The sequence below is a fragment of the Dendrobates tinctorius genome, unplaced genomic scaffold, assembly GCF_039654945.1.
Source record: "Dendrobates tinctorius isolate UK_male_01 unplaced genomic scaffold, ASM3965494v1 ptg000323l, whole genome shotgun sequence".
Taxonomy (NCBI): Eukaryota; Metazoa; Chordata; class Amphibia; order Anura; family Dendrobatidae; genus Dendrobates; species Dendrobates tinctorius.
Genome location: NW_027361990.1, coordinates 25,419 through 50,631, shown reverse-complemented (window position 1 = coordinate 50,631; position 25,213 = coordinate 25,419). Strand labels below are relative to the sequence as shown.

At 54.1% G+C, this 25,213-nt stretch overlaps 1 protein-coding gene across 2 annotated transcripts in view; it reads left to right on the top strand.

The window, feature by feature from the left end:
* NUP160 (nucleoporin 160) overlaps positions 1-24,295 on the top strand; it is a 64,175-nt gene extending 39,880 nt beyond the window's left edge. The window contains exons 12-36 of one of the 2 annotated variants that reach the window (XM_073561606.1): positions 806-892; positions 1,421-1,591; positions 2,087-2,186; positions 2,656-2,821; positions 3,029-3,156; positions 3,439-3,599; positions 4,117-4,250; positions 4,743-4,816; positions 4,909-5,065; positions 5,574-5,643; positions 5,804-5,902; positions 6,160-6,279; positions 6,597-6,692; positions 6,777-6,871; positions 8,998-9,094; positions 9,168-9,273; positions 9,722-9,882; positions 10,052-10,112; positions 10,191-10,301; positions 19,345-19,468; positions 19,544-19,645; positions 20,116-20,257; positions 23,003-23,128; positions 23,583-23,687; positions 24,116-24,295. In XM_073561606.1, the coding sequence (XP_073417707.1) occupies positions 806-892; positions 1,421-1,591; positions 2,087-2,186; positions 2,656-2,821; positions 3,029-3,156; positions 3,439-3,599; positions 4,117-4,250; positions 4,743-4,816; positions 4,909-5,065; positions 5,574-5,643; positions 5,804-5,902; positions 6,160-6,279; positions 6,597-6,692; positions 6,777-6,871; positions 8,998-9,094; positions 9,168-9,273; positions 9,722-9,882; positions 10,052-10,112; positions 10,191-10,301; positions 19,345-19,468; positions 19,544-19,645; positions 20,116-20,257; positions 23,003-23,128; positions 23,583-23,687; positions 24,116-24,205 (2,883 nt within the window). In that variant the 3' untranslated portion in view covers positions 24,206-24,295. Of the gene's footprint in view, positions 1-805; positions 893-1,420; positions 1,592-2,086; positions 2,187-2,655; positions 2,822-3,028; positions 3,157-3,438; positions 3,600-4,116; positions 4,251-4,742; positions 4,817-4,908; positions 5,066-5,573; positions 5,644-5,803; positions 5,903-6,159; positions 6,280-6,596; positions 6,693-6,776; positions 6,872-8,997; positions 9,095-9,167; positions 9,274-9,721; positions 9,883-10,051; positions 10,302-19,344; positions 19,469-19,543; positions 19,646-20,115; positions 20,258-23,002; positions 23,129-23,582; positions 23,688-24,115 lie in introns of both variants that reach the window. The other variant, XM_073561605.1, reaches the window with a different exon arrangement.
* The last annotated feature ends 918 nt before the right edge of the window (positions 24,296-25,213 follow it).

Here is a 25,213-nt window from a genome sequence, read left to right as displayed (position 1 = left end):
TTTTTCACAGTCTTCTACTAGGCATTGCTCCTACTGGCCAGTTTCCTACTCCACACTGATGAGGGGCAATACCCCTAAACAGCTGTCTGTGGATGGATACCATGTTTTGGCCTAGGTGGTTTCCTTCTTTCGAGACTGCCCTTCCCGTGGTTGTACCTTCCCGGGGAAAGACCTGGCTAGTCATTGCTTGCGTTGAGAAACATATGATGGTGTCTCCGCGGCTTGTGTTTTGCATATTTCACAATATGTTACAACATACAGTTTACACAGAAATCACACTATTTCCATAGATCACACCAAGACACCCGGTGTTCTATGGAGATGGCCACTTTGTGGGATTCCAACCTGGTCTTGGGGGGACGTCATGTGAAGTCTTGGGATGCTGGGGCAGGTCGTCCATTTATGGCATCAAGCCTCATAGGCTCTCCCTGACAATTCAGAGCCACCTGCCTGTAGCTGTAAAGACATAAGTCACTAATCCCATATATGCGCCAGATTTGGACCCGATGCATTGCTCCTTTGTTTTTTGTATTGACAACAAAGGTTGGTGTAAATCGGATTCCTAATGAAGCTTGAACTGCGGGATGCATGAAAGGCTGTGAAGTACGGTGGGTTCTCTTGGTTCCCATCCTTTCCGCGGACTCCCTGTGATGTTCAACCTCCATTCTCGGCTGCCATCACTTCCTGTCCTCCCACCATTAGGAGTAGTCCCGGGTGTTTCTGCCCACGGATGTGTGGATTATGTGTGGATTGTGAGTTCGTGTCCCTCAGATTACATAATCTACTGTTGTTCTTTTACTGATAGATTTATCATCGAGGCTCCAAGGAGAAGCTGCAAGATCTGTCCTGGGAGAGTCTGAAGGAGGAGGTCACCAAGGTGGTAGAAGAGGAGGTGAGGGTCCCCATTTATTTTTCACCCCTGCCCGCCCCCACGTTTCTTTAGCTTTGGGGTCTGGTGAGATCTCGGTGTATAATACACATCTTTTCGGGCAGATTCTCCTCCGGACACTTTTTTTTTTTTGGGGGGGGTGGGTTTCTAAATTAAACCTTGTGCCCAATTTAGAACAAAACTTCCTAAAACAAATTTCTGGAGATTGGTTCATCTCTACTTGTCCTTAACTCATCCTTAGAAAAAGGTGGTAAGTGACTGGGGTCCTACGGCTTGTATCGCGCTGATCGTGAGACCTCCTGTAGGAGTGTCAGTCGCACGCGTGTGTACAGGACTGATTGTGATAGCAGCGTCCGGCGCTGGCTGATCTTGGTCAGTCCCATAGATTTGCACTGTCGCTGCTCCCCTTTCTCAGACTTGCTGGACCCCCGTGATGAGTAGCTGAATCCCTGACCTGTGCATACATATTGTGATTGTGGCCCCTTGCAGTAATTCTAGTTACAGCGGCCATCTCGTCTTTACACCTCGTAGCTGCGCAGTCAGATGACCGATTATGAGATGGACCAGGATGAGTTTCGCCAGTTACAAGCGGAGTCCTGGGCTAAATTCTACACCTGCTGCTCGCAGTACCAGGAGGAGCTGTCTCGCCCGCTCGCCCTGATGGTGCACCCGTACTCCAGCATGGTCTGTCTGCTCAGAAAGGTGAGTCTCCGGTACCACCCCATTAGGGTGGGTCATTACCCCAACACCAGCTCCTCAGAAGTCGCTCACATTTGGGTGGTCTCTGATCTCGTGGATTTCTGACCGGGCCTCTGGCTTTTTGAGTAGCTGCAGGATGGAGACCTCGGCTTTTTCCCCCATTGCAGTCTATACATTGGCTGTGAAATATTGAGGGATGACGTAGAGACCACTATAAGCAGTCAGCCGACACTGCCCCGATCACAAGACAACACCACAATCATGACGGACTGCGGCACCGGGGGCTGGTGAGGCAGTGGCGGGGGTATCTCGCTTACTATGGAATTAACATCTAGATTAGTTTTTACACTTTGGGGGACCCCTCTATGTTCAGTGTCCGTCCAGCCGCCACCTTAGCATTTGCTTCTTGGTAGTGAGGTGCCAGGATTCGATCTGCCGGGGGCGCTGCCAGTTATTACTGCAGATTATAGCATTTCTTCCTTGCTTCCTCTCTTGCAGGGTTTCTTGTCCTTTTTGGCGCCCTGTTCATTAGTGGATCATTTGTACCTTCTCCCGGCAGAACATTTACAGACCGAGGACGAAAGTGTGATCTCCGATGGTGAGGGCAATGATAGACGTCGTCCCAGTACAGAGTGTGTAGAAAAGCCCCGTGGGCACCTCATAGGCTGAATGGCCTATCAGTGCTTCTTATTGAATGCTATGTGTACAGAAAAGCTAAGGGGATGCTCCGGCCCCATTCCACTCCTGCATGGGAGATGAGCGGCACCATGGCCGTCACATCTACAGCTATCAGCTGGGTCCCATGTGCGAGCGGCAGGTGTCGTGTACCCGTCCTAGACCTTACAATCAGTCACTTGCACAATACCTGCCGCTCGCACACGAGACGCAGGCAATATCTGTAAGTACGTTGCCCCTTAAAGATGTTGACAAGCTGCACTTGTCCCATTCATCTGTACGGAGGATGCAGCAATTCATGCATCTCCTGCAGAGACGGCCGCCATTTTTTTTTTTTGCTTTATTTTGTACTTCACCTGTTTGCTTTTTTTTTTTTTTTTTTTTTTTGGCAGATGTGGGTCTCGCCAGTGACACGATCTTCTTGATGCAGTGTCTACGTATGATTGGGGACAATATTACTGTGGACATGGCGTATATGATGGAGTGGGCTTGCTGCCATCAAGAAGCCCCGGAGAGAGTTGCAGAGCAAATGTTGGAAGAGCTAACTGCAAATGATTTGTAAGTGCTTATGTCTGTTGGCATCTGAGGTAGCCTGAAACATTCCAGCTGTCATGCCTCCATGCTTTACACTGCAGGATAGTTTACTCAGACTGACTACTATGTATAAGCAATCAAGTCCATGAACGTCCATCAGATCTTAGTGCAAGGAACGAGGGAGGTCAGTGCTGCACGAAGTAAAAGCATTTTCTCTCTTCTGCTCCTCAGTGATAACGTCATGGATGACATTAACAGTAAACTGCAGGACATCAGAAATCCCATCCAGGCCATCGGGAACCTGCTACGAGAGATGGATTATGAGACGTCTCTGGATATAGACCAGACCATGGATCTTGGTGAGGTTCTAATGTGACCGCATAGTGTGGCGCACACGGCGTAGTTCTAGATGATGGGAGTTCTCAGCGCTGGGAATAGTCTTATGCTACAAGGTTTAGCACAGCGCGATACAGGACAAGTCGAGTCGCTCTGCACCCATTGGCCACTACGACAAGAAAGTCACCCTGTACTGTGCTGCAATGTAACAGCTGCAAAGAGCCATCTTGTCATGGCCAAAGTCGCCATGATGCCCTAAGTCTAGAAGTCCACCTAATTCCTTTCTTTCTGTCTTCTCACTGTAGGTCAGCCCCTTAATGTGCGAATGAACCTCTCCAGTCTCTACGGCAGCACCATGGCTGCGGGCATCGTGTGCCAGGCGGTCTGCAAAATCTCTCTTACACGGTTCTTGATTTGCCGTGATTTGCTCATCCTGCAGCACCTGCTGTTGAGGATGAGCGATATGGTAAGACATGCACAGCCGTTGGCTTGCTAAAGGGGTCTTCTCATATAGGGCTTTCATGGGGAAATAGAAAAGACTTGCTGTAAATCCCAGGGGGGGGGGTCCTTCAATTAATGGCAGCTTTTCTCTGTTGAAATCAAGTGGTTTTTCTGTGGTTCTTGAGGTGGGATGCAGAACTTTGAGCCGCCTTGAGGTCAACCTTGAATGGGGGTCTCTCCGGGCTGCTCAAGACAACTTCTGTGGGACTGAAGTGGGGGGGTCCGAAGCAAGAGGGCCAATGCTCGACCTCTTCTCTGTGATTACAGAGTGGACCCCAGCCTAGTGATCATTGGGGGTCCCCACTGATCAATCATCAACAAACTCTCCAGTGCATAGATGATGAGTGTCCAATGTGGGAAATCCATTAAATCCTGCTGTCGCAGGGTGCACAATCCATTGCAGTTTTTTTCAGATGCTTTTGGTTAGAAGTTTTGGTAAATGTGCAGCTATGAATCCTCATACTTGACTCCCGCTCTCACAGGCGTTTGCTGGGGAAGGTCAGCTACTCCAAGCTCAGCAGGAACTTATCCCCCGCACCGCCAACATGCTGCAGTCCTACTACGTGATCCGCTGGAGCAGTCAGTGCGTGGCGTCGGCGGTCCCCCTGGATACGCTGTAAGTTCTGCACATCGCGTTTTTGCAGTATATACTGTAAATATTTATTATATATCCATCACCACGACTGTCTCCTTGGTGGGATCTTTTAGACCCCCATTAAAGGGGATCCGCCGTGTTTCGCTGCTGTGATAGATCCACCGCTAATGTGAACACGATTGACCACAGTTTCCCCTTATCTGCTATTGCCGTCCGGTCGGGGGGCTTCCTTATACTTATTAGATTGATAACAATCCAGGCAAATATGAGGAAAGCCTCAGCAATAGCCTATTTACAAACAAAAACAAAATCTGAATTATAAGAGAGACCCCGAGTCGTGAATCTCACCAGACTTCTGCCATAGAACTGCGTGAATGTTATAATTCGAGCCACTTACTACACGTCCCGGCAGTGGTGTCTGGACGGCCGCGGTGTCCGCCGAGCGAACACTTCATGGTCGTGTCCTCGTATCACGCGGTCGCCGGCGTTATTAATATCTTTTCTCCTTTTCAGGGATTCCAACCTGCAGCATCTGTCGGTCCTGGAGCTTTCCGATTCTCAGACCTACACCTCTGTGAGCAAGTACAGTAAGTTTCCTCCCGGCAGCCACAGATTGACTGCATGCAGTCGCTTTTACCATCACTTTTCTGTGTCTCATTGAGATTTGTGTTTTCTGCAGCTTCCGGACCTCAGACAATAGTGGAGTTGTTCTTCCAGGATGTGGCGAGAAAACGTTTGTCCCAAATCTTTGCTCGCTACGGAGCTGCCCAGATGCACAGTCCCCTGAGCTGGGCGCAGCTGATCACCGACATCACTACCTACCTTATCCAGCACCTGTATCCCCACCACTTTTTTTGTAATGCTTGTATATGTAGTGCTCCTCCTCACTACACCGCTACGGAGGCTGAATGAAGCTGCGGTCCAGGAGTCCACAGCTCTGAGCCGAGTGCGGCACCCACTGTCTGCTCTGCACACGTTGAGTGCAGTCGTCCTTGTTCACACTCGAACTCCGCTCTCTTCGGACTCCTAAGTGCAGTGAGGAGAAGCTGTGGATTTGTTCTGAAGGGTTTGGCGGTGGCATTCCCATAGATCAGACATTTATCACCTGTGCAGACAAGTGTCAAAGTGTTTCTCCGGGATTAGCAAAAGCGCAACCCCTGACCGTGGGCTGCGATTGGTGCTTGTAGCTCCGCTCCATTCACTTCAATAGGGCTGAATTGCAGTACCAGATACAACCCACAGTCTGGGTGGATGCAGTGTCTGAATGACAGCAGCAGCAATAAAGCAGGAAAATCTGCAATCAATGATTTGTCTCCTTGCTCCTTAACCATGTGGCTCTCCTAGCTGGCCCGATAATCCCGGCTTCCTGTTCCCGGAGTGTTTGATGAGGAGCTGTCAGTACACACAGCTGCAGGTACCGTACATTATGCTGTCATGGCAGACGCCTTAGGCCGGGAACCTTTCTGTAATCCACAGGAGTGAATGTTCCCAGTGTCAGCGGTTACACAGGGTCTTATACAGCCATGTGCACACTTGTCCTCCCGTCATTGGGCTGTTTCTCCTTCTATCCACAGGAGTACGTGCGTCTCCTGCAGCCGTGGTGTCAGGTCAATGCCGGCTCCTGTCTGTTTATGATGGGACAGTGCTATCTGGTCACCGGTGAAGGACACAAGGTAAGGACGTGTGACGGCTGCGGCAAGGTCATCGTGATCATGTTATGGGTTTTATTGGTTACTTCTTGTATGAGCTTGAAGAATAATGGCGCTGCTCTGTAGACCGGGGGTGACCGGAGTGATGACACTTAAACACCTTATGACATTAAGTTTTTTTTGTCATATCGTACGTTTAGAACAGAACCTGGACACTTTTTGCAATGTTTTCCTTCCCTGAATTCTCCTGATTTATGTCTCTACTCTGTAATCCCCTCCAGGCTCTCGAGTGCTTCTGTAAAGCTGCATCCGAGGTGGAGCGGGAGGATTTCCTGGAGAAGTTGATTCATGTGGATGAAGAAGACCCTCCATCTTCTGCTCGTCTTCAGTATTACAACCGGGTGAGAGGATTATTAAGCTGGAGGATTGAGAATTCAACCCAGCAAACCATTGGCAGCTCTTAATGGTGTATTTCCTATATTATGTGGCTGTATGTCACTCGGCCGTGCCGTTGCTGGCAGAACGGTGAGCGTGCCATAGCCCGTCGTGTGGATCTGCCAGGATTTACAATCCAGGATGGCTGACGATTGTGCGGAAATAAAACCCAACTTTCTAGAGTCCGCAGTAACTTGAGCGATTCCTTCCTCCCCACCGTTTGCCACTCTGCCGTATGATGATCCGTATTCTGCCTGTAGTAAGCTGTTGCCTTTATTCCCAGGTGCTGCGTCTCCTGGAAGGTGTGGGCTTGCCAGAGCTGGTGATTCAATTAGCCACATTGGCCATCTCGGAGACTGCGGACGACCTGAAAAGTCAGGTAATGTCATGTACAATCTCTCGTGTCCTTCTCTATGTATCTATGATGTTTTTTGATGAGTGACCAGATGTCTTCTAATTGTAGGCGACTTTGAGGACCCGTATCTTCAAGTATCACCTGGATTTGGGACACAACAGCCAGGCATACGACGCTCTCACCCATATTCCTGATCACAGCAGGTGGGACGGAGGTCTGACAGCTCGTGGCGCGGGGCGGAGGTCTGACAGCTCGTGGCGTGGAGGTCTGACAGCTTGTGGCTTTGGGACGGAGGTCTGACAGCTTGTGGCTCTGGGGCGGAGGTCTGACAGCTTGTGGCTCTGGGGCGGAGGTCTGGCACCTTGTGGCTCTGGGGCGGAGGTCTGACAGCTTGTGGCTCTGGGGCGGAGGTCTGACAGCTTGTGGCTCTGGGGCGGAGGTCTGGCAGCTTGTGGCTCTGGGGCGGAAGTCTGGCAGCTTGTGGCTCTGGGGCGGAAGTCTGGCAGCTTGTGGCTCTGGGGCGGAAGTCTGGCAGCTTGTGGCTCTGGGGCGGAGGTCTGACAGCTTGTGGCTCTGGGGCGGAGGTCTGACAGCTTGTGGCTCTGGGGCGGAGGTCTGACAGCTTGTGGCTCTGGGGCGGAGGTCTGACAGCTTGTGGCTCTGGGGCGGAGGTCTGACAGCTTGTGGCTCTGGGGCGGAGGTCTGACAGCTTGTGGCTCTGGGGCGGAGGTCTAACAGCTCGTGGCGCGGAGGTCTGACAGATTGTGGCTCTGGGACGGAGGTCTGACAGCTCGTGGCGCGGAGGTCTGACAGCTTGTGTCATGGAGGTCTGACAGCTTGTGGCTCTGGGGCGGAGGTCTGACAGCTTGTGGCTCTGGGGCGGAGGTCTGACAGCTCGTGGCGTGGAGGTCTGACAGCTTGTGGCTCTGGGACGGAGGTCTGACAGCTTGTGGCTCTGGGACGGAGGTCTGACAGCTTGTGGCTTTGGGACGGAGGTCTGACAGCTTGTGGCTCTGGGACGGAGGTCTGACAGCTTGTGGCTCTGGGGCGGAGGTCTGAAAGCTTGTGGCTCTGGGGCGGAGGTCTGACAGCTTGTGGCTCTGGGGCGGAGGTCTGACAGCTTGTGGCTCTGGGGCGGTGGTCTGACAGCTTGTGGCTCTGGGGCGGAGGTCTGACAGCTTGTGGCTCTGGGGCGGAGGTCTGACAGCTTGTGGCTCTGGGGCGGAGGTCTGACAGCTTGTGGCTCTGGGGCGGAGGTCTGACAGCTTGTGGCTCTGGGGCGGAGGTCTGACAGCTTGTGGCTCTGGGGCGGAGGTCTGACAGCTTGTGGCTCTGGGGCGGAGGTCTGACAGCTTGTGGCTCTGGGGCGGAGGTCTGACAGCTTGTGGCTCTGGGGCGGAGGTCTGACAGCTTGTGGCTCTGGGGCGGAGGTCTGACAGCTTGTGGCTCTGGGGCGGAGGTCTGACAGCTTGTGGCTCTGGGGCGGAGGTCTGACAGCTTGTGGCTCTGGGGCGGTGGTCTGACAGCTTGTGGCTCTGGGGCGGAGGTCTGACAGCTTGTGGCTCTAGGGCGGAGGTCTGACAGCTTGTGGCTCTGGGACGGAGCTCTGGCAGCTAGAGGCGCGGAGCTCTGGCAGCTAGTGGCGCGGAGGTCTGACAGCTTGTGGCGCGGAGGTCTGACAGCTTGTGGCGCGGAGGTCTGACAGCTTGTGGCGCGGAGGTCTGACAGCTTGTGGCGCGGAGGTCTGACAGCTTGTGGCGCGGAGGTCTGACAGCTTGTGGCGCGGAGGTCTGACAGCTTGTGGCGCGGAGGTCTGACAGCTTGTGGCGCGGAGGTCTGACAGCTTGTGGCGCGGAGGTCTGACAGCTTGTGGCGCGGAGGTCTGACAGCTTGTGGCGCGGGGGCGGAGGTCTGACAGCTTGTGGCTCGGGGGCGGAGGTCTGACAGCTTGTGGCGGAGGGCCAATGGCTCATAGATATGTTCCTAAAAAACTACTAATGACGCTCAGTGTACATTGTGTCTGAGCCTCAGACCCCAGCGTATGCTCTATATACTGCCAAATGGAGGATGGAAGCGTCTCCTTTTCGTGTCAGGCCCTGATCGTGAGCCGCTCCTTACACCCTCACCTGGCATGTGACGTACATGCACCTCAATGGTTGGGAATAGATTTAATGTACCACAGGAAATGGCAATGGGCAGAAACATCACAGTGAACCCCACTTGTTAACCGCCACTTAGCCAGAGTGGTGCCCAGTTACATGCTGCGGTCAGGAGCGCTGGATTATTCGGGGCTGGTTGGTTCCTCATCCCCCGTCCTCCCGTTTTGCAGACAGCTGGATTGTCTTCGGCAGCTGGTCATCGTCCTGTGTGAACGGTCACAGCTCCAGGAACTTGTGGAATTCCCTTACGTGAATCTACAGAGTGAGGTGAGCGTCTCCCTGCCGGATCCATTGTCTTCTTACCGATCCGGCTGGTATATCGTTGCTGTGTCTCCCTCAGGTTGTGAGCATCATTGAAGCTCGGGCGCGAGCTGTGGATCTGCTGACCCATAATTACTACGAGCTCCTGTATGCTTTCCATATTCATCGGCACAACTATCGGAAAGGTACCGGGGGGTTTACTCTTCTGATCTTAGCTCTAGTAAGAGATTGTATTAGAAGTTCTGGAGCCGCTGATTTTAGGACCGTTACATTCCTCCTGGACCTGTGTGCGTGTCATGAAGCCCCTCCGCTTTACTCCCTCTCCCCTTGTCCAGCGCTGAATATCCACTTCTGCTCCCGGTGTATTGTCTGCCGTTCTGACATGTTGACACCGCTGCAGACAATCGGTGTGCTAAGTTGCCGGCATGAGCCACTCTGAGCCTCTGTACTAATGATTGGCTCCACACTGCAGCCATTTAGTAGGGGGTCTTTAGTTTGTCTTTGCACACAGAGGGGCGGCACACTCGGGGGTCAGGTAGTTATCCGTCGTATTTGGGATTGTCATCTCTAGTGATCTCCGTTCCTTTTGTGATGATTTCCTTCTCTGCTGAATATCGTTGTCTCCTTCCTCAGCCGGCACCGTGATGTTCGAGTATGGGATGCGTCTCGGCAGAGAGGTCCGAACCCTTAGAGGTCTTCAGAAGCAAGTGAATGCGTACCTGGCGTGTCTGAACTGTCTGCGTCTTATACGGCCCGAATACGCCTGGATCGTGCAGCCTGCGTCGGGGGCAGTGGTAAAGAAATTTATACATACAGGGGTTTTCCTGCCCCTTTGAGGGCTGGATTTGTTCTACCAGTGTTTTCTATAGACGCCTTCAAGGATCTGTTCACAGCTGCAGTAGATGGCCGGCTCTTCCCGTGATTTAACTCTTGATGATACAATGCATTTTCCTTTATTTTAAGTATGAGCGTCCAGGAGCGTCTCCGAAACGCAACCACGAAGGCGAGTCCTTGTCCTTCCCCGGTAAGTGCGTTCTCCAGTTTTCACAAACTCTCTGGTCGTTCTATGTCACATCGCTCATGGCCGTCCTGCATTCACCAGGTGGACGTCAGGTGGAAATTCTGGAGCTGCGGGATGTGGAGAAGGAACACGTCCTGTCTCAGACACGGCTGACCTTGGCTTGGCACGATAATAATGTGGCCGCAATAGCTGGTAAGGATCCGTCTGATCAGACACCATAATAAATGTGCAGAGGAAGGCTGAGGACTCGGAGACGTAATCGGCCTTTATGAAACTGAAGGGCAGGAATAAAAGTGCAGATTCGGGAGGCTGAACATCGGCTCCTGGACTACAGTCCTCATCATTTCATAGGGTTATTTTATAAGGATCCCACCTGTATTAGCTACAACAAACAGCAGCCTCAGCTCTATGGGGCCGGCCCTGTCCCTCCATTACAGGTCACATTTCCTCCAGCAGCCTCCACTCTATGGCTCTGACCCTGTCCCTCCATTACACGTCACATTTCCTCCAGCAGCCTCCGCTCTATGGGGCCGGCCCTGTCCCTCCATTACACGTCACATTTCCTCCAGCAGCCTCCGCTCTATGGGGCCGGCCCTGTCCCTCCATTACACGTCACATTTCCTCCAGCAGCCTCCGCTCTATGGGGCCGACCCTGTCCCTCCATTACACGTCACATTTCCTCCAGCAGCCTCCGCTCTATGGGGCCGATCTTGTCCCTCCATTAAACGTCACATTTCCTCCAGCAGCCTCCGCTCTATGGGGCCGACCCTGTCCCTCCATTACAGGTCACATTTCCTCCAGCAGCCTCCGCTCTATGGGGCCGACCCTCTCCCTCCATTACAGGTCACATTTCCTCCAGCAGCCTCCGCTCTATGGGGCCGACCCTCTCCCTCCATTACAGGTCACATTTCCTCCAGCAGCCTCCGCTCTATGGGGCCGACCCTGTCCCTCCATTACAGGTCACATTTCCTCCAGCAGCCTCCGCTCTATGGGGCCGGCCCTGTCCCTCCATTACAGGTCACATTTCCTCCAGCAGCCTCCGCTCTATGGGGCCGGCCCTGTCCATCAATTACACGTCACATTTCCTCCAGCAGCCTTCGCTCTATGGGTCCGGCCCTGTCCCTCCATTACATGTCACATTTCCTTCAGCAGCCTCCGCTCTTTGGGGCCGGCCCTGTCCCTCCATTACACGTCACATTTCCTCCAGCAGCCTCCTCTCCATGGGGCCGACCTTGTCCCTCCATTACACGTCACATTTCCTCCAGCAGCCTCCTCTCCATGGGGCCGACCTTGTCCCTCCATTACACGTCACATTTCCTCCAGCAGCCTCCGCTCTATGGGGCCGACCCTGTCCCTCCATTACAGGTCACATTTCCTCCAGCAGCCTCCGCTCTATGGGGCCGACCCTGTCCCTCCATTACAGGTCAGATTTCCTCCAGCTGCCTCCGCTCTATGGGGCCGACCCTGTCCCTCCATTACAGGTCAGATTTCCTCCAGCTGCCTCCGCTCTATGGGGCCGACCCTGTCCCTCCATTACAGGTCACATTTCCTCCAGCAGCCTCCGCTCTATGGGGCCGACCCTGTCCCTCCATTACAGGTCACATTTCCTCCAGCAGCCTCCGCTCTATGGGGCCGACCCTGTCCCTCCATTACACGTCACATTTCCTCCAGCAGCCTCCGCTCTATGGGGCCGACCCTGTCCCTCCATTACAGGTCACATTTCCTCCAGCCTCCGCTCTATGGGGCCGACCCTGTCCCTCCATTACACGTCACATTTCCTCCAGCAGCCTCCGCTCTATGGGGCCGACCCTGTCCCTCCATTACAGGTCACATTTCCTCCAGCAGCCTCCGCTCTATGGGGCCGACCCTGTCCCTCCATTACAGGTCACATTTCCTCCAGCAGCCTCCGCTCTATGGGGCCGACCCTGTCCCTCCATTACACGTCACATTTCCTCCAGCAGCCTCCGCTCTATGGGGCCGATCCTGTCCCTCCATTACACGTCACATTTCCTCCAGCAGCCTCCGCTCTATGGGGCCGATCCTGTCCATCCATTACACGTCACATTTCCTCCAGCAGCCTCCGCTCTATGGGGCCGATCCTGTCCATCCATTACACGTCACATTTCCTCCAGCAGCCTCCGCTCTATGGGGCCGACCCTGTCCCTCCATTACACGTCACATTTCCTTCAGCAGCCTCCGCTCTATGGGGCCGACCCTGTCCCTCCATTACACGTCACATTTCCTCCAGCAGCCTCCGCTCTATGGGGCCGACCCTGTCCCTCCATTACAGGTCACATTTCCTCCAGCAGCCTCCGCTTTATGGGGCCGACCCTGTCCCTCCATTACAGGTCACATTTCCTCCAGCAGCCTCCGCTCTATGGGGCCGACCCTGTCCCTCCATTACAGGTCACATTTCCTCCAGCAGCCTCCGCTCTATGGGGCCGACCCTGTCCCTCCATTACATGTCATTTCCTCCAGCAGCCTCCGCTCTATGGGGCCGACCCTGTCCCTCCATTACACGTCACATTTCCTTCAGCAGCCTCCTCTCTATGGGGCCGACCTTGTCCCTCCATTACACGTCACATTTCCTCCAGCAGCCTCCGCTCTATGGGGCCGACCCTGTCCCTCCATTACAGGTCACATTTCCTCCAGCAGCCTCCGCTCTATGGGGCCGACCCTGTCCCTCCATTACAGGTCACATTTCCTCCAGCAGCCTCCGCTCTATGGGGCCGACCCTGTCTCTCCATTACAGGTCACATTTCCTCCAGCAGCCTCCGCTCTATGGGGCCGACCCTGTCCCTCCATTACAGGTCACATTTCCTCCAGCAGCCTCCGCTCTATGGGGCCGACCCTGTCCCTCCATTACAGGTCACATTTCCTCCAGCAGCCTCCGCTCTATGGGGCCAGGCCCTGTCCATCAATTACACGTCACATTTCCTCCAGCAGCCTTCGCTCTATGGGTCCGGCCCTGTCCCTCCATTACATGTCACATTTCCTTCAGCAGCCTCCGCTCTTTGGGGCCGGCCCTGTCCCTCCATTACACGTCACATTTCCTCCAGCAGCCTCCTCTCCATGGGGCCGACTTTGTCCCTCCATTACATGTCACATTTCCTCCAGCAGCCTCCGCTCTATGGGGCCGACCCTGTCCCTCCATTACAGGTAACATTTCCTCCAGCAGCCTCCGCTCTATGGGGCCGACCCTGTCCCTCCATTACAGGTCACATTTCCTCCAGCAGCCTCCGCTCTATGGGGCCGGCCCTGTCCCTCTATTACACGTCAGATTTCCTCCAGCTGCCTCCGCTCTATGGGGCCAACCCTGTCCCTCCATTACAGGTCACATTTCCTCCAGCAGCCTCCGCTCTATGGGGCCGACCCTGTCCCTCCATTACACGTCACTTTTCCTCCAGCAGCCTCTGCTCTATGGGGCCAGGCCCTGTCCATCAATTACACGTCACATTTCCTCCAGCAGCCTTCGCTCTATGGGTCCGGCCCTGTCCCTCCATTAAATGTCACATTTCCATCAGCAGCCTCCGCTCTTTGGGGCCGGCCCTGTCCCTCCATTACACGTCACATTTCCTCCAGCAGCCTCCTCTCCATGGGGCCGACCTTGTCCCTCCATTACATGTCACATTTCCTCCAGCAGCCTCCGCTCTATGGGGCCGACCCTGTCCCTCCATTACAGGTCACATTTCCTCCAGCAGCCTCCGCTCTTTGGGGCCGACCCTGTCCCTCCATTACAGGTCACATTTCCTCCAGCAGCCTCCGCTCTATGGGGCCGGCCCTGTCCCTCTATTACACGTCAGATTTCCTCCAGCTGCCTCCGCTCTATGGGGCCGACCCTGTCCCTCCATTACAGGTCACATTTCCTCCAGCAGCCTCCGCTCTATGGGGCCAACCCTGTCCCTCCATTACAGGTCACATTTCCTCCAGCAGCCTCCGCTCTATGGGGCCGACCCTGTCCCTCCATTACACGTCACATTTCCTCCAGCAGCCTCCGCTCTATGGGGCCGACCCTGTCCCTCCATTACAGGTCACATTTCCTCCAGCAGCCTCCGCTCTATGGGGCCGATCCTGTCCCTCCATTACACGTCACATTTCCTCCAGCAGCCTCCGCTCTATGGGGCCGGCCCTGTCCCTCCATTACACGTCACATTTCCTCCAGCAGCCTCTGCTCTATGGGGCCGGCTCTGTCCCTCCATTACACGTCACATTTCCTCCAGCAGCCTCCGCTCTATGGGGCCGACCCTGTCCCTCCATTACACGTCACATTTCCTCCAGCAGCCTCCGCTCTATGGGGCCGATCTTGTCCCTCCATTAAACGTCACATTTCCTCCAGCAGCCTCCGCTCTATGGGGCCACCCTGTCCCTCCATTACAGGTCACATTTCCTCCAGCAGCCTCCGCTCTATGGGGCCGACCCTGTCCCTCCATTACAGGTCACATTTCCTCCAGCAGCCTCCGCTCTATGGGGCCGACCCTGTCCCTCCATTACACGTCACATTTCCTCCAGCAGCCTCCGCTCTATGGGGCCGACCCTGTCCCCTCCATAACAGGTCACATTTCCTCCAGCAGCCTCCGCTCTATGGGGCCGACCCTATCCCCTCCATTACAGGTCACATTTCCTCCAGCAGCCTCCGCTCTATGGGGCCGGCCCTGTCCCTCCATTACAGGTCACATTTCCTCCAGCAGCCTCCGCTCTATGGGGCCGGCCCTGTCCATCAATTACACGTCACATTTCCTCCAGCAGCCTTCGCTCTATGGGTCCGGCCCTGTCCCCCTCCATTACATGTCACATTTCCTTCAGCAGCCTCCGCTCTTTGGGGCCGGCCCTGTCCCTCCATTACATGTCACATTTCCTCCAGCAGCCTCCGCTCTATGGGGCCGACCCTGTCCCTCCATTACAGGTCACATTTCCTCCAGCAGCCTCCGCTCTGTGGGGCCGATCCTGTCCCTCCATTACAGGTCACATTTCCTCCAGCAGCCTCCGCTCTATGGGGCCGATCCTGTCCATCCATTGCACGTCACATTTCCTCCAGCAGCCTCCGCTCTATGGGGCCGACCCTGTCCCTCCATTACACGTCACATTTCCTCCAGCAGCCTCCTCTCCATGGGGCCGACCTTGTCCCTCCATTACACGTCACATTTCCTCCAGCAGCCTCCGCTCTGTGGGGCCGACCCTGTCCCTCCATTACACGTCACATTTCCTCCAGCAGCCTCCGCTCTATGGGGCCGATCCTGTCCCTCCATTACACGTCACATTTCCTCCAGCAGCCTCCGCTCTATGGGGCCGATCCTGTCCATTACACGTCACATTTCCTCCAGCAGCCTCCGCTCTATGGGGCCGACCCTGTCCCTCCATTACACGTCACATTTCCTTCAGCAGCCTCCGCTCTATGGGGCCGACCCTGTCCCTCCATTACACGTCACATTTCCTCCAGCAGCCTCCGCTCTATGGGGCCGACCCTGTCCCTCCATTACAGGTCACATTTCCTCCAGCAGCCTCCGCTCTATGGGGCCGACCCTGTCCCTCCATTACAGGTCACATTTCCTCCAGCAGCCTCCGCTCTATGGGGCCGACCCTGTCCCTCCATTACAGGTCACATTTCCTCCAGCAGCCTCCGCTCTATGGGGCCGACCCTGTCCCTCCATTACACGTCACATTTCCTCCAGCAGCCTCCGCTCTATGGGGCCGACCCTGTCCCTCCATTACACGTCACATTTCCTCCAGCAGCCTCCGCTCTATGGGGCCGACCCTGTCCCTCCATTACACGTCACATTTCCTCCAGCAGCCTCCGCTCTATGGGGCCGATCCTGTCCCTCCATTACAGGTCACATTTCCTCCAGCAGCCTCCGCTCTATGGGGCCGATCCTGTCCATCCATTACACGTCACATTTCCTCCAGCAGCCTCCGCTCTATGGGGCCGACCCTGTCCCTCCATTACACGTCACATTTCCTCCAGCAGCCTCCTCTCCATGGGGCCGACCTTGTCCCTCCATTACACGTCACATTTCCTCCAGCAGCCTCCGCTCTATGGGGCCGAACCTGTCCATCCATTACACGTCACATTTCCTCCAGCAGCCTCCGCTCTATGGGGCCGACCCTGTCCCTCCATTACACGTCACATTTCCTCCAGCAGCCTCCGCTCTATGGGGCCGATCCTGTCCATCCATTACACGTCACATTTCCTCCAGCAGCCTCCGCTCTATGGGGCCGACCCTGTCCCTCCATTACACGTCACATTTCCTCCAGCAGCCTCCTCTCCATGGGGCCGACCTTGTCCCTCCATTACACGTCACATTTCCTCCAGCAGCCTCCGCTCTGTGGGGCCGACCCTGTCCCTCCATTACACGTCACATTTCCTCCAGCAGCCTCCGCTCTGTGGGGCCGATCCTGTCCCTCCATTACACGTCACATTTCCTCCAGCAGCCTCCGCTCTATGGGGCCGATCCTGTCCATCCATTACACGTCACATTTCCTCCAGCAGCCTCCGCTCTATGGGGCCGACCCTGTCCCTCCATTACACGTCACATTTCCTTCAGCAGCCTCCGCTCTATGGGGCCGACCCTGTCCCTCCATTACACGTCACATTTCCTCCAGCAGCCTCCGCTCTATGGGGCCGACCCTGTCCCTCCATTACAGGTCACATTTCCTCCAGCAGCCTCCGCTCTATGGGGCCGACCCTGTCCCTCCATTACAGGTCACATTTCCTCCAGCAGCCTCCGCTCTATGGGGCCGACCCTGTCCCTCCATTACAGGTCACATTTCCTCCAGCAGCCTCCGCTCTATGGGGCCGACCCTGTCCCTCCATTACACGTCACATTTCCTCCAGCAGCCTCCGCTCTATGGGGCCGACCCTGTCCCTCCATTACACGTCACATTTCCTCCAGCAGCCTCCGCTCTATGGGGCCGACCCTGTCCCTCCATTACACGTCACATTTCCTCCAGTAGCCTCCGCTCTATGGGGCCGATCCTGTCCCTCCATTACAGGTCACATTTCCTCCAGCAGCCTCCGCTCTATGGGGCCGATCCTGTCCCTCCATTACAGGTCACATTTCCTCCAGCAGCCTCCGCTCTATGGGGCCGACCCTGTCCCTCCATTACACGTCACATTTCCTCCAGCAGCCTCCTCTCCATGGGGCCGACCTTGTCCCTCCATTACACGTCACATTTCCTCCAGCAGCCTCCGCTCTATGGGGCCGAACCTGTCCATCCATTACACGTCACATTTCCTCCAGCAGCCTCCGCTCTATGGGGCCGACCCTGTCCCTCCATTACACGTCACATTTCCTCCAGCAGCCTCCGCTCTATGGGGCCGACCCTGTCCCTCCATTACACGTCACATTTACTCCAGCAGCCTCCGCTCTATGGGGCCGACCCTGTCCCTCCATTACACGTCACATTTCCTCCAGCAGCCTCCGCTCTATGGGGCCGATCCTGTCCCTCCATTAGGCCGGTTTCACATTAGCGCATTTTCAGCGCGCGCACGGCCGGGGGTAGCTCCGCCCCCGATCCGGCTCTCTGCCCGGCGTGCCCGCCCCTTCCTTGTAGCGCCGCCTCCTAGCGGACAGCGGCGCCTGCGATCGGCGCACCCTATCTTTAGCATAGGGTGCGCCGATCGTGCGCAGGCCGTGCGCTAGTTGCGCTTTGACCTGCGCTGCGCACTTTTGACGGTGCGCCGTGCGCGCCAAAATCGAACTTTTCGGATTTTGGCGCGCACGGCGCACCGTCATAAGTGCGCAGCGCAGGTCAAAGCGCAACTAGCGCACGACCTGCGCACGATCGGCGCACCCTATGCTAAAGATAGGGTGCGCCGATCGCAGGCGCCGCCGTCCGCTAGGAGGCGGCGCTACAGGCAAGGGGCGGGCACGCCGGGCAGAGAGCCGGATCGGGGGCGGAGCTACCCCCAGCCGTGCGTGCGCATAAAATGCGCTAATGTGAAACCGGCCTAACACGTCACATTTCCTCCAGCAGCCTCCGCTCTATGGGGCCGATCCTGTCCATCCATTACACGTCACATTTCCTCCAGCAGCCTCCGCTCTATGGGGCCGACCCTGTCCCTCCATTACACGTCACATTTCCTTCAGCAGCCTCCGCTCTATGGGGCCGACCCTGTCCCTCCATTACACGTCACATTTCCTCCAGCAGCCTCCGCTCTATGGGGCCGACCTTGTCCCTCCATTACACGTCACATTTCCTCCAGCAGCCTCCGCTCTATGGGGCCGACCTTGTCCCTCCATTACACGTCACATTTCCTTCAGCAGCCTCCGCTCTATGGGGCCGGCCCTGTCCCTCCATTACAGGTCACATTTCCTCCAGAAGCCTCCGCTCTATGGGGCCCGACCCTGTCCCTCCATTACACGTCACATTTCCTCCAGCAGCCTCCGCTCTATGGGGCCGACCCTGTCCCTCCATTACACGTCACATTTCCTCCAGCAGCCTCCGCTCTATGGAGCCGACCCTGTCCCTCCATTACACGTCACATTTCCTCCAGCAGCCTTCGCTCTATGGGGCCGACCCTGTCCCTCCATTACACGTCACATTTCCTCCAGCAGCCTCCGCTCTATGGGGCCGACCCTGTCCCTCCATTACACGTCACATTTCCTTCAGCAGCCTTCGCTCTATGGGGCCGACCCTGTCCCTCCATTACACGTCACATTTCCTCCAGCAGCCTTCGCTCTATGGGGCCGACCCTGTCCCTCCATTACAGGTCACATTTCCTCCAGCAGCCTCCGCTCTATGGGGCCGACCCTGTCCCTCCATTACACGTCACATTTCCTCCAGCAGCCTTCGCTCTATGGGGCCGACCCTGTCCCTCCATTACAGGTCACATTTCCTCCAGCAGCCTCCGCTCTATGGGGCCGACCCTGTCCCTCCATTACACGTCACATTTCCTCCAGCAGCCTTCGATCTATGGGGCCGACCCTGTCCCTACATTACAGGTCACATTTCCTCCAGCAGCCTCCGCTCTATGGGGCCGACCCTGTCCCTCCATTACATGTCACATTTCCTCCAGCAGCCTTCGCTCTATGGGGCCGACCCTGTCCCTCCATTACATGTCACATTTCCTCCAGCAGCCTTCGCTCTATGGGGCCGGCCCTGTCCCTCCATTACACGTCACATTTCCTTCAGCAGCCTCCGCTCTGACCCCATCCGTCCATTACACGTCACATTTCTCACCGTCAGTAATGTCTCCAGTGTAAGATGTCGGCACTGATTTCCTTTGTCGTGATTGCAGGAAACGCGTCTGCTGAAGAGATGGTGTCTCTGCTGGTGCAGGCCGGCTTGTTTGATACGGCGATCTCACTCTGCCAAACCTTCGGACTCCCGCTCATACCCGTATTTGATGGACTTGCGTACAAGTAAGAAAGACGGCTGTTGATGCGTTTGTGTGTCAGGCACGCCGTGAGTTGGTGACGTTTGTCTGTTACTGTCAGATGCATCAAGTTACAGAATGGCGGACAGGCTGCAGAGGCGGAAGCTTGGCAATGGTTGGCAGAAAATCAGCTCTTGTCCATGGTGACCACCAAAGAATCGAGGTAAGTGTCCGTCCTAGGGGTCCGCCCTAGTTGTCACAAAAAATTAATCTTGGAGATGTCTTGGCAGAACTATTGCTCGGCACTTGTAGTGTATGGTCACACATAACGTATCCACTGCGGTATATTATAAGATCTTATCCACATACTGTGTAAACTGAGTGGATTTTACACCCCGTCCTGTGAAATATTCACACGGTGCACGGCAGCGAGCGAGGTCTGCGGCAAATCCGCAGAATCAGCGCAATAGATGGTGGATGATCTCTGAAAGGTAGAAACTCCTGAAAACAGAACTTCAGGGACTTTCTTATTGCAGATGAAAGCCCCCCGGTTCATCGACTGAAGCCGACGTCCACAGGACTCATAGGCTGCCAACATTCCAAAATGGGAATAAATATGCAAATGAGGCTAAGGTGCTTTTGGGAGCACTTCCCTCAGATACTGAACGTCTTCTGTTTCTCACATTCTTCCAGCGCCATAGATGAAGCGTGGAGGTTACTGATCTCCTATCTAGAGAAACACCCGTCACAGAACCGCCGGTACCATCGCTGTGTGATTGACAAGCTGCTTTCTCACGGGATCCCGCTGCCCAGCTGGATAACAATCAGTTATAAGGTTTGTACTGTCCGGATGTGACTGCGGCCCCAGGAACTATGTGTGGGCCCCGCTCCAGGGCGATGGTGGTCTCTCCCCCAGACGGTTTGTAGGGACCGGACGCGACTGCGGCCCCAGGAACGATGTGTGGGCCCCGCTCCCGGGCGATGGTGGTCTCTCCCCCAGACGGTTTGTAGGGACCGGACACAACTGCGGCCCCAGGAACGCTGTGTGGGCCCCGCTCCAGGGCGATGGTGGTCTCTCCCCCAGACGGTTTGTAGGGACCGGACACAACTGCGGCCCCATGAACGATGTGTGGGCACCGCTCCAGGGCGATGGTGGTCTCTCCCCCAGACGGTTTGTAGGGACCGGACACAACTGCGGCCCCAGGAACGCTTTGTGGGCCCCGCTCCAGGGCGATGGTGGTCTCTCCCACAGACGGTTTGTGGGGACCGGACGCGACTGCGGCCCCAGGAATGATGTGTGGGCCCCGCTCCAGGGCGATGGTGGTCTGTCCCCCGGACGTGACTTCGGGCCCCGCTCAAGGGCAATGGTAGTCTCTCCCCCAGACGGTTTGTAGGGACCGGAGGCGACTGCGGCCCCAGGAACGATGTGTGGGCCCCGCTCCAGGGCGATGGTGGTCTGTCCCCCAGACGGTTTGTAGGGACCGGACGTGACTGCGGGCCCCGCTCCAGGGCGATGGTAGTCTCTCCCCCAGACGGTTTGTGGGGCCGGAGGCGACTGCGGCCCCAGGAACGATGTGTGGGCCCCGCTCCAGGGCGATGGTGGTCTGTCCCCCAGACGGTTTGTAGGGACCGGATGTGACTGCGGGCCCCGCTCCAGGGCGCGATGGTAGTCTCTCCCCCAGACGGTTTGTAGGGACCGGAGGCGACTGCGGCCCCAGGAACGATGTGTGGGCCACGCTCCAGGGCGATGGTGGTCTCTCCCCCAGACGGTTTGTAGTGACACCATTGCACTATTCAGAGAGTTCTCTACTTTTTGTTCTCGTTCTTATAGAATCATAGAATCGTAGAGTTGGAAGGGACCTCCTGGGCCATCTGGTCCAACCCCCTGCTCAAAGCAGGATTCGCTAAATCATCCCAGTCAGATGTCTGTCCAGCCTCTGTTTGAAGACTTCCATTGAAGGAGAACTCACCACTTCTCGTGGCAGCCTGTTCCACTCATTGATCACTCTAACTGTCAAAAAGTTTTTTCTAATATCTAATCTGTGTCTCCTCCCATTCAGTTTCATCCCATTGCTTCTAGTCTTTCCTTGTGCAAATGAGAATAAAGTTGATCCTTCTACAATGTGACAGCCCTTTAGATATTTGTAGACAGCTATTAAGTCTCCTCTCAGTCTTCTCTTTTGCAAACTAAACATTCCTAAATCCTGCAACCTTTCCTCATAAGACAGGGTTTGCAGACCGGTCACCATTCTGGTCGCTCTTTTCTGAACTTGCTCCAGTTTGTTGATGTCTTTTTTAAAATGTGGTGCCCAAAACTGGACACAATATTCCAGATGAGGTCTGACCAAAGAGGAGTAGAGGGAAATAATGACTTCACGTGATCTAGACTGTATGCTTCTGTTAATACATCCTAGAATTGCATTTGCCTTTTTTGCTGCTGCATCACACTGTTGACTCATATTCAGTCTGTGATCTATTAGTATACCCAAGTCTTTTTCACATGTGCTGTCACTTAGCCCTATTCCTGCCATTCTATATATGCTTTTTTCATTTTTATTGCCCAGATGTAGTACTTTGCATTTCTCCCTGTTAAAAACCATTCTGTTAGTTGCTGCCCACTTCTCCAGTTTATTTAAATCTTTTTGAATCCTCTCTCTCTCTTCTCTAGTATTAGCTATCCCTCCTAGCTTTGTGTCTTCAGCAAATTTAATCAGTTTACCCTCAATTCCTTCATCTAAATCGTTGATAAAGATGTTGAACAATACAGGGCCCAGGACAGAGCCCTGTGGTACCCCACTTGAGACATTCTTCCAACTGGATGTGCAGCCATTTATGACCACTCTTTGGGTCCGATCACTAAGCCAGTTATGAATCCACCTAACAGTTGCCTTGTCCATTCCATACTTAGTCATTTTTTCAATAAGGATTGTATGAGAGACTTTGTCAAATGCTTTGCTGAAGTCAAGATATACTATATCTACAGCATTTCCTTGATCCACCCAATCAGTGATACCGTCATAGAAGGAAATTAAGTTAGTCTGACATGACTTATTAGTTACAAACCCATGCTGACTCTGTTTAATCACTTCATTCTTATCCAGGTATTGACATACATGTTGTTTAATAATTTGTTCAAAGATCTTTCCTGGTATAGAAGTCAGACTCACCGGCTATAGTTGCCTGGGTCCACCTTCTTCCCCTTTTTGAAGATAGGAACAACATTTGCTCTTCTCCAGTCTTCTGGGACTTCTCCTGTTCTCCAAGAATTTTCAAAGATTATGGAGAGGGGTTCAAAAATTTCTTCTGCTATCTCCTTCAGTACTCTGGGGTGTAATTCATCTGGACCTGGAGACTTGAATTCATTTAGGTTAGCTAAGTGTTTCCTCACTATCTTTCTGTTTATAGATATCCTGGATTCTTCTATTCCCTTAATAGGACAATGAATAACAGTTGATGTTACATTTCCTTTCTGAGAGAAAACAGATGCAAAATAGGAATTTAAAAGTTCAGCCTTCTCAACATCCTGTCTTACCATTTCATCATTTTCATCCTATAAAAATCCTATAAAATCCTTCATCAGGAGGTGGATGCAGCAGAATTACTGCGACTGTACCTGAAGTACGATCTCCTGGAAGAGGCGGCCGAGCTCGTGCTGGAATACGTAGATGCCATCCTGGGGAAAGGACACAGGGATTTTGGAATAGAGGTGCGTGTGGATTTATTCATCTTCTAATTTCACAGCTTTACTGACGTCATCGCTGTCCCCATCGGGACTCACAATCTGAATTACCTATCGGGATGTCTGTGGAGTGCGAGAGAAAACAGAGAACATACAAAGTGCTTGCGGGTCTTGTCCTTGGTGGGATTTGAATCCAGGACCTCCGTTCTGCATGGCTAGGATGCTAACCACTGAGCCGACTCCAGATTGTTTAATCGTATCGCACAGCGGAGAAATTCTTGTGGTACATTGTCCCATATAACCCATACATACATTATACACAATGAGGCACAACTGTTAAAGGGGTTGTCCATAATTAGGAAAACATCCCCTTGTAGCTGAACTGTGATACCTGACACAACCTGTAGACTAAGGTGGCGCTGTTTTTAAAGGAAAGCTGCCATGATTTTTAACCTTTAACATCCTGTATACTTCTCACCAGTTGCCTCTGTCCGCCGTGTGTCCTTTGGTTTGGCTGCCATATTCCTCCATCGACCACCTTCTGCAAGCGCTGGAAGAGAATAACAACAGTCGGCTAAACCGAGAGGTAAGAGCCGCAGTCACGGTCATACACAGGAGTGTGCTGTTCGGGGGGCTTGGTGTATGCTCCGATTATAGGACTTTTCCCCCCATTAGTCTCTGCACATTCTGCTGCCATTCTTACCGGATGCCACGTTAGGCCCCATTCTAAGTCTGTGCCACCTGGTGCTACTGGGATGATTGACCTGTAAGGACGAGAAGCGGCAAAGCCAGAGCTTGTCCTCCTCATGCGCCTGGACTCCCTGACCGTTAATGGCACGATTTCACATCACATGACGGTGGTGACCAGTGGTGATGTAATGCCACACTGCGGTCATATGGCGGTATACTTCCTGGGCCCGGGGGATGGGTTATAAACTGTGAGGGATTAGAGCCATGGCAGCCGGGCTCGGACCATGTGTACGCCACTAAGCTCTTCCTCCATTTCCTCTACAGCTTCGGGAGAAGCTCAGTGACAAACTCGTCTACTGTTTTCAGAAGTTGGGAGACTCCACGTCACATCTGCTCGGCCTCCGGAGAAGCTAGCGCCGTTCTGTACTCCAGTGTTTTTCCCCTTTATATCTGTATTTAGCCATTTTTGTAAAATAAAAATTAATATTTTCTATGTTCTCACAATCCGGAGTCGCCGTTTTCTCGGTAGATGTGCCGTGTCATCAGCCGGACTGTTCGGCGCTGCGTCCTCAACGACAGACAATTTACATCAAGTTTCTGGCATCAATTATATTACATTAATTAAACCGCTAGCAGACTCCGCCCCTCCCGCTAAGCCCTGCCCACTTTTTAGAACCGCTTTATAACGGAGGGTCCAGCCGGTCGAGCGTCAGTAGTGGCTCCATGTAGCTGCCGGCAGGCAGTGGAATGAAACATCCTCGTTTTTGCATGAACACAACTGCCACGATATAAACATGAGCGGCTCGTTGTCATCACGGATCCCTGGTGTCCAGAGGTCAATGGTACAGCCGGTGACGTGGTGCTGATCTGCTGCAGCGGTGGAGGGGCGTCCATAAGCTTTTCATCCCTTGTGCTGTTCTCTTTTTAAAGGGGTTGTCTAGGACCGTGACATTGATGGTCACTCCTTAGGTCATCAGTAGGGGGTGCGACACCGGCACCTCCACTTATCAGGCGCTGGATGGAACTTATCAGTCCCTGCGCTGCACAGCAGCTCCGCCGACAGATGTGCAGTACCCGACCATGGACACTGCTCCGCTGACGCCGCTGTGCTGTGGGGGGGGGGGGTCAGTGACTGAGCAGCTCCGGCCGACACCAGGGAAGAGCTAACAGCCAAGATGGCGGGTGTAACCCTAAAGACAGGCTACCAATGTTTTACCCCCTTAGTGACCGAGCTAATCTGACCACTGTCACTTTGAGATTATAGCTCTGGAACACTTCTACGTTTCCCACCGATTCTGAGATTGTTTTTTTTTTTTTTTTTTTTTACTGACATATAGAAGAAAATTTACCACTTAAAAAAAAAAAGACTTGCGTTTATTTCTGAAAAAATAAATAAATAAAATTTTGAACATAACTTAATTT